This window comes from Chinchilla lanigera, unplaced genomic scaffold, assembly GCF_000276665.1.
Source record: "Chinchilla lanigera isolate Chin_1 unplaced genomic scaffold, ChiLan1.0 scaffold00175, whole genome shotgun sequence".
In the NCBI taxonomy this organism is placed as follows: Eukaryota; Metazoa; Chordata; class Mammalia; order Rodentia; family Chinchillidae; genus Chinchilla; species Chinchilla lanigera.
The window spans coordinates 1,166,390-1,175,802 of NW_004955576.1; the positions used below are offsets into that span (position 1 = coordinate 1,166,390).

The following is a 9,413-nucleotide window of genomic DNA, read 5'->3' on the forward strand; positions in this document are numbered from 1 at the left end:
TGTGTGTGTGTGTGTGTGTGTGTGTGTGTGCTCTATCAACTGTTTGAAAGACATAGTACAAATTAATGACCAAATCTACCTGAATTTACTAGGTGATGCTCAGGAGAAAAGGCATATTTTGTAGTGCACATTAGTGAGACTGTCAGAAAAAAATAAAATATTTATGATAAGCAGGTTGATTCTCTTGTCTAAGATACTTTCTTGAGTATATTTGCTATCTATGTATAGAATTAGTCATTCAATGTGCAGTTGCTACTAAGTTTGTTACATTGTTTTTAACATAATGTGTTTTAAAAACACCTGACAAGAGAACATGGTAATTAACTTTTTTGTGGCAAATAATTGTCCAAACATACATTTTGATTCAATGACTTTTCTGAAGTTTCTTGTCAGTTATTAAAGATAGTAATTTCTTAGCACATTTATTTTATGAACTCACTTCAAAATATCAAATTGATGTAATAAGCTTAATTTTTATTCAAGCTACTTTAACTATGAAAATTAAAAATAAAATATTTTTCAGTGTCTTTCTGGCTACCATTTTATATAGCCTTTTAATTTTTAATTGACAAATAATAACTCTATGTACGATGCAATATGACGTTATGATACATATCACATTGTTGAATAGTTAAATCAATCTGGTTAGCATATTAATCACTTCAAGTTATCACACTGTGGTGAGAACACATAATCTACTCTTTCAGTACTTTTAAACAGTCAGTGTCTCAATATTAATAATAATCTTAACACTGCACAGTTGATCCTTAGAAGATCTTCTTCCCGAGTGAAGTGTGTGCCCTTTCCCATCCCCCCTGTCCCAGTCCTCTTCCCATCAGCCCAGCCTCTAGTAATCACTACAATGCACTTCACTTCTGCAAGTTTACATTTTTAAAATTCCACAGGAAAATAAATTTGTTTAATATTTATCTTTCTGTTCCTTGTTTGTTTCACTTAGCATAATATCTCCAGTTTCCTCTGTTTTGATACAAAGTGGCTATCACTTCCACAGTTTGTAGCAAAGCCTGTCAGGGTTTTTGTTAGATTCATGCCATCTGCCAACAGGGGTCATTTGACTTCTGTCTTTCCAGTTTGTATGCTCGTTACTTCTTTCTCCTGTCTGATCTCTGTTGCTAGCACTTCCAGTAGTCTATATTTTGCTTACTAAGGCTTTAACAAAGTATCTGATTCTGTTACTTGATCAAGCAGAGGTGTTTTCCCACTATTCTGTTGGCTGCAGGATCCAAACAGCATGACATAGGACTCTAGTGAGCACTGCCTTCCAGCATCACAATAGGGTAGACAGCCGAATGACTGCTCAGACAGACAGACCACGCGGAAGACAGGAAACCAGAGACCACAGGAAGGCAGAGACCAGGGAGCATCAAGTTGACACCTTTTATAAAAATGCCCTCTTGAAAAGAAATAATGGGTACCATGTTAAGTTCATGAACCCCTTCCAAGGGCAGAGTCCCAAAGACCTAGTTAATCCCCAGTGCCCCACCGTTAAAGGCGTCCAGCACCTCCACACTGTTACACAGCTGACCGGTCTTCCAGTACAAGGAATGCTGAAGGGCAACTCAAGCCATTCCCAAGTGTTAGCACAGCACTGTGATGAGCAGAAGTGGTGGAGTGGACTGCAGTGTTTTCTGACTGGCTGGTATAGAGCTGTTCATCTTTGCTTCTACTCCTTTACACTTCTATTGTATCAGTTGGAACATACTTTCTGCACCTCTTTTTATTTACCCATTTCCAGGTTATACATGAACCATATCTCTTTCTTTTCTATTCAGTCTAGTGAGAGATTTAATTTTATTTATAATTTACATTCATTTTAATTATCTACCTCAGGGTGGTAAATACTTCTTGTTTGCTGATGTGATGGCATCTCCCGAGGAAAGAAAGCCACTGTCAAAGCATCTTGATTTCTACCTTAAGGCTTCTCCATATGCACTTCTGCATTTTTATTGTTTTTACTAGTAGGGTTAAAATGCTTCGCTATCTCTCTTTTATTTATTAGTAAAGTTCTGATTTCTTGGGAAAATAAGAAAAAATCAATCCCAAGATTGTTCATGCTATACATAAAAGATAGAAAATACTTTTTTATTTTAAAAATTAAAAGAACTAACAAAACAACAACAATGGAGACAAAATCAAAACAACACAAAAACAACAAAAATGATACATGACCTCAAAACAAAATGATAGGAATTAACAATGGTTGCTACATTACATACTGTTATCTTCAACAAAGTTGCTCAGTCCACCAGATACAGGAATATAAGATTGATCAAACAATCAAAGACAATAACAATTTAAAAAAAAAAAAAACCCATTGGAAATAATGCAGGTTCACCATACAAGAAGAAAATTTTAAGCATTGACTGTTCCTTTCAATAAACCACAGACATCAGCAATACATAAACAAAACAGCATAGAGAACAATAAAAATGATACAGAATTTCAAAACAAGGTGATGAGATATCAACAGTGGTTATCATATTACATAATATTACCTTCAAAATGGTTACACAGATAACCAGATATAGGCATGCAAGATTGATCAAACAATTACACATTAATAGTTCCTTTCAATAAACCAACAGACATTAGTAGTACAACTAGCTATCCTGTGTATACATGTTCATATTTTTTCCTCTTCTTTCTTTTTCCTCTCCCCACCTTCATCACAGCTGAACACTTTCACATTCTAATATATATATGTATGTTCTCCAGCAGGGCTTCCCAAAAGTTACCTAAGAATCCTTCCTGCTGGAATTCACCAAACACATGTAACCTCAAAGTGGGTAATGAATGGTTTAATCCAAAAAGCCATTTCTGTGGGAGTTTTCTCATCAACAATTTTAATATTGCATATTCTGGGATTGTTGTATGCAGTTTTTAGGAGTTCTTGATTTTTTTTAAAGACTCTAGATCACACTTATGCTTGAGAAATAAATGATCTTTTGTGTCTGTTATGTAGTCCACACAGTAGCCCCAGACTGAGGATAATTCCAGTTAGCAGTTAGAAAAGCTATTATCAGTCTTTATTACTATTCTTTTTACATAAATATTCCTGAATTTCATGTCTACGGCTAAAAATTCTTGTATTTCTATATATGTGAGACTAAGAGAGACAAATTATAACTAGAAAAGATGATAAAATATATTATTTGACATCACAGCAGTTTACTTTACTTACGTGTGTCACCATAAAGATTTATGACAAGCAATCAGTATTCAACCAAAAATCAACTGGTTTTTAAATTATTTAGAATTTTTCCCCAAACTAAATATATAAGAATCCAATCATTTCAGGAATGAACCAGCTCTAGATGTTTTCAGTGGGTTGATAAAGTTGCAGTTAATTTATGTTCAAGATAATGTATGGGTTTCCGTCAGTTATTTGATTAGCTCTTCATACCAGAAGTCATACCTAAAATAAGGCACACTGAATATGTGAACTGGCCCTTTGCTTTCATTGCAAGCATTTGTTTACTATGAAATCTCATTTGATTCATCCCATATTAATTCAAAACCAAATAACAAAAAAAAATTGCCACCATTGTAACTGTTTACTTTACAGTTTTGGATGTGAGTTCTAAACTAAATTTTAAAATTTCACCTTTTAGTAATACAGATTTAAAATATTATTTGCATTCAAATTTGCCCTACAGAGACATCAGTTATATTGTTTCTTTATATAAACAGGTTACTTCTCTATTTCAAAAATTTCTTTCTCATATCACAATTCTGGCTCAGACATTCAAGTATTCAAACAATGAGAAGTGTTTCCAGATTAGGAGTCAATATTAATCCCAGTTTTGTGAGGAATCTCCACACTGATTTTCCATTTTGGAACCTTGTATCATTTTTATTGTTTTTCTTTTGTTTTGTTTCTGTCTATGTTGTTGTTCTTTATTTTTATTCTCTTTAAAATAAATATTAATACTATTTCCTGTTTTCTAATTGATTAAAAATGTCATGCATATGATACTCAAAATGAACCTTAGAATTTATCCAGATTTTTTGTCTCTGTGAATTATTCATTTTAATATATAATATAAACTCCTTAACAAAAAGTATAAGACTGCAGATCATTTAATGTTAAATAAGACTTAACAAGATTTAAAGAGCTACAAGACATACTAGAACCTCTGTGAATTGATACAGATATACTCATGGGTCTTCTGAGGCACAGAGTTGCTCCTCCTGAACACACAGTAAAGCAGGCTACTCACCAAGACACGGGACCAACTTGCAGTAGCACACAGCTTCTTATGTGACACTACGAAGAAGCTCACTGCTGCTACTTGATGTCATGCTATTTAATAATGATTAGCTTCACCTAATAAATTGATGCTATATTTAAATTTCTTTCATTGCTGAACAAATTATTATTTGAAATACAATAGAACAATTTAAGTATTTGATAAAAGCAGAGTATCCATGCAGATGCATCTTGACTGAGAACATATAAGATAGAATATGAGCAATAAGAAACATGCATATCATTTAAGATGAGCACACAATATAATTTTGCATTTTGAGACAACAATGAGTTATTAAGAAAACACAAACTTACTCTAATATTAAATAATTGCATTTGATGCCTACTGACTGTCACTTGAGATGAAAATACCACTCACCAGCCTTCCTAATGCCCCCTTCACATCCTTGTTCCTCAGGGTGTAGATGAAGGGGTTGAGGGTAGGAGTCACCACCCCGTAGAAGAGCGCCATGAACTTGGGCTGGTCCCTGGAGATGGAGGACGGGGGCTGAAGGTACATGCTGATGGCTGGACCATAAAATAATGAAACTACAATGAGATGGGATGAACATGTCCCAAAGGCCTTTTTCCTCCCTTCAGAAAACTTAATTTTAAGTACAGCACGTCCAATACTGGCATAGAAAACAAGAATTAAGCACAGAGGAACAGCTAATATAAATATGCATACTAGAGAGAGAGCAAGCTCATTCGCCTCCTTTTCACCACAGGCGGTCTTGATCAGAACTGGAATCTCACACAACAAGTGATCCAGTTTATTGATGCCACACAGTGGCAACTGTAGTGCAACAGTGGCCTCTGAGACAGCATAGGTAATCCCTGTCAGCCACACTATGGACACTAATAAGAGGCAGATGTGCTGATTCATGATTAGGGTGTAGTGTAGAGGCCTGCAGATGGCCACATAGCGGTCAAAGGACATAACAGCCAAGAGCAGACACTCTGCAGCTCCCATTAAGTGGAAGACATAAAGCTGAGCAGAACAACCCAAATAACTGATGGTCTTCTTAGATCCTCTGAGGTTAAAGAGCATCTGAGGGACAATGCTTGTGGTGTAACACATGTCCAGAAAGGACAGGTTGGTGAGGAAGAAGTACATGGGGCTGTGGAGATGACGGTCTAACTTGGACACCAGGATGATGGCAATGTTTCCCATCATGGCCATGGGGTATGTGATCAGAAGAATAATGAACAGGGGCAGCTCCAGCCAAGGTCGGTCAGCAAAGCCCAGTAGAATGAACTCTTCAGGGTGGCTTTCATTAAATACTGCCATTGTCTTCAATTTGCTTCACCTATAGTAAGAAATGGAAATTAAAAGGTAGGTTTGTGAGCAGTGGTTACACATAGTTATGCAACAGGTGTCTCTCTACAAAGGGTTGGATGTGATCTCTTATGGGCCAAGTAATGTAAATGATTTTCACCTGCTGACTAAACTTCTTTTCAGAACACTACAGATTATTAGCAGGTGTCTTCAGTCTTTGTGGTAAAGCTTTGAATTTCAGTTTCTTTCCATATATGATAAGGCTGACTGTGTTTTTTTTCTTGAGTTTCGATGAGGATTCAGTGATGAGTAGTAGTGATTAGTTTGGAACCTCAGAACTCATGATTTTCATATATTTGTTTGCAAGAAAATCAGCTGAAGAGACTGTTGAAATACTCCTTGATTTCTAAATTCATTTGTTTGCAGGAGTAGATGAGCCACAGAGCACTGGAACCACATAATCCATTTCAGATTCACTGTTGCAAGGATCACAGAGACATTATGGGAGTCCAGACTGAGGTACAGCAATAGTTGAAAGGAAGGGGAAGAAGGCGTGAAGTACGAGAAGCATAAAAATGGTCTTGTCCAACTCAAGCAGTCAGGACTACTCAACCCCTTGGGTAACTGGGAGACTACATTTAAAGGGCTGTTTGAATGGAAAATAAATACATGAGAAAATGTTCAACATCATTAGTCATTCAGGAAATGCAAATTAAAACAGCTTTGAGATTACTTCTTACCCCAGTAAGAATAGCTAGCATTAAGAAATCAACAAATAACAAATGCTGGCATGGCTGTGGAGAAATAGGAACTCTTCTCCACTGCTGGTGGGAATGCAGAGTTGTGAAACCACTGTGGAAATCAGCTTGGAGATTCCTCAGGAAACTAGGACTAGAGTTCCCATTCAACCCAGCTATCCCCCTTCTGGGTATTTTCCCAGAAGATCTAAAAACATCATATCACAGAGATATATGTGCACATATGTTCATAGCAGCACAATTTGTAATTACTAAACTGCGGAAGCAACGCAAATCTCCATCCACCGAGGATTGGATAAAAAAATTATGGTACTTTTATATAATGGAATATTACTCAGCTGTAAAGAAAGATAAACTCGAGGCTTTTATAGGTAAATGGTCACAACTAGAGACCATACTCATAAGTGAAATAAATCAGACCTGCATGTGCAAGCACCACATTGTCTTACTAATGTAAGACCTGAAAGAGTTAACAAACATTGGAGGTATGACACACATTGTGAAATGAAAGGAAAATGCTCAAGGGTAAAGGGCAACTTTGATGTGGGAAAAGAGAAGGGAAAGAAGGAGAAATGTTTTATGTATGTATGTACAGGATAGTCAGCATAGTTGATCTACTGTCTTCTATTTCATTGCTCAAAGAAACAGTTAATGAGTCCTTGATTGATCAGTATTGCACGTCTCTATGTGTTTTCATGAGAAACCACTTTGAAGATATCAATATGTAATACAACAAGCATTGTTAATTTCCTACCACTTTGTTTGTAACTCTGTATTGTCTGTACTGTTCTTTTGCTATTTTGTAAAAGGTTGTCTGGCTGTTAATGTTTTCCTCCTTTTATTTTTAAAATTAAAAAAATAAAGAAAAAAGAAAAAAGAAAGGGCTGTTTTTCATCTCTTTGTATTTGCCTAAGAATCATACACTTATAATACTTAGGTTGTATCAAAGGTTTTTCATTTTTTAAGGATATGTTTTTGTATGACTGTTTTCTTCTTGCAAAATAATTCAGTTAAGATTTTGGTAATTTAATCTTTGTATTAAAGTTTAATTTATCTACTTTGTAGGAATTTTCCATTGTCAGGATTTTGTATCCCATCTTAATAAAAGATTTTGGATGATTGTCCATGACACTCTGATTATATATAGGAGAGCTACATTTTTAACTCCATGTAAGTGCTTTCAAGATAAAAATGAATATCCCAGTTTTGGCCTAAAATAGCTTTTTCAGTAAATAGTTAAGGAACATTTTTACTTATATTGTTATCTTTAATTTATGACAAAATATTTCTTGAAATCCATACCCTTCTGTAAGATGAATATTCAGATAAGTTAAGATAGCATACAATTGAAAAAGAATTTTGAGATGTGTTTCAATCACCTAGTGGTTAAAGTGATCAGACTACATTCTTGGGGTAGCAACGTACAATTTATTTTAATAAATTTTGTAAATTCACCCTGTAAGGTTTCACTACTTAGAGGTAAGACATAACTATTCCCCTTTGACATCATGCTATTCTAGTCAAGGAGTGTAAAATCACAATAAAGAAACAATAAATCCAATTAATTTTAATAGGCCCTGTGTGCCAAACACTCTAATACATTTTTTACATCAAAGTTTTAATTCCTGTGTTATTCCTAATAAAACATTTACCACCATGTCCCTAAACCCCCTTTCTGCATTGCCAACAGAGACATTACAAGCAGACAAGAACCAGAATGCCTCGCTAAGTATTATCTAAAGGACACTGGGACGGAGCTAATTGGTATCACCCGCGGAAACTGCATTTTTGCCCAACTACTAAGTCAACTGCTCCCTGTATTCCTTGTCATACAGTAGAATGAAGCAAGTCTGTGCTGACAGTGCTGTGCTATTTACTCACAAACCCTCTTCCTGCAAAAACAGAGCAAGATAGAGCACCCTGGAAGGCTGTAGTTCAGTCAGCCACCCCGACACTTCATGCTATCTCTGTTGATTTTCCTGTCCAACCTGCCACCCCTAGACCTCCTGGTAATTAATTAGGGTAGCTTGCTGCCGCCAGACATTGTAACTTCTGGCAACTTCCTATCTAGAAAACAAACATCGAATTATACCTTTTTCCGCTGAAATGCATAGCTCATAAAAACAAGTGCTGTTTTACTTGCCTTATTTTGATAAATATCTTTCAATATGTAAAGAAAGACACTTGGATTTTTTCAAATTTTAAGAGAGGCTAAGAAACTACAGTCCACAGATGCATACTTTAGAAGTGGCCTCAGATCTCTTAAGTATTCAGTTGATACAGGCTGCAAAAATAAAACAATTTCTAAGGCAGGAAGACCAAAAAAGGATATCCAGAATGCCTGTGGTTGTGCTACTTGAATATTTTTACTAAGACTCCTAGGCATTCTATTTACATGAATTAGGGTATACCTTCATCTCAGGCGAATTAGCAGAGAAAGTTCCTTGGGACAGGGCTCCCAGGGCAGATGCTATAAGGTCTAATTAGTTTGAAGTTGACTTCAAGTCCCTTATTAGTGATGATAAATTCATTCAATGTCTTAACACACTAGACATTAATTTTAAATAAGACCCAATTAAAGGTAATGTTATTTCCATTATTATTGCCTCAATTTTATTTCACTACCTGTTGTTGGATCACTTTTATGTCCTCTTGATTGAGTTTTGGTCATTTGTGTGTGTCTAGGAATTTTTTTATTTTTTCAAATTCTCCAATATACTTGTAGTACAATTTTTTTGAAATACTCTTGAGCAGTAGTTACTAATAATCTTTTGGATTTCAGTAGAAAGCATTGTAATTTCACCTTTTTAATTTCTAACTCATCTTTCCTGTTTTTGGAAAGTTTAACTAAGGGTTTGTCTACTTTATTTATTCTCTTTTAAAAACCAGCTAATCAATTTTTTGTTCTTATGGATTATTTTAGTTTCAATTTCATTAATTTCTTCTATAATTTTTATGATTTCCCTCCTTGTTCTAGATTTGGATTTATACTGTTATTGTTCTTCTAAGTTTCTAAATGATTAGATTATTTATTTGATCTCACCGTGGTTTTCCAATGTAAGAATTCACAACAAAGTTTCCCTTTCATTTTATTTTATTTTATTTT

The 9,413-nt window shown here is 35.1% G+C and overlaps 1 protein-coding gene across 1 annotated transcript; it reads right to left on the reverse strand.

Annotated features, from left to right (window-relative positions):
• Positions 1 to 2,670: 2,670 nt before the first annotated feature.
• On the reverse strand, positions 2,671 to 5,561 carry LOC102010212 (olfactory receptor 2B6-like; the record flags this gene model as incomplete). The annotated part of the gene is made up of 2 exons (XM_005413949.2): positions 4,650 to 5,561; positions 2,671 to 2,682 (listed from the first exon to the last, which is right to left on the reverse strand). Coding segments are annotated over exons 1-2 (924 nt in total), but the record flags the coding sequence as incomplete, so codon positions are not given.
• Positions 5,562 to 9,413: the final 3,852 nt, after the last annotated feature.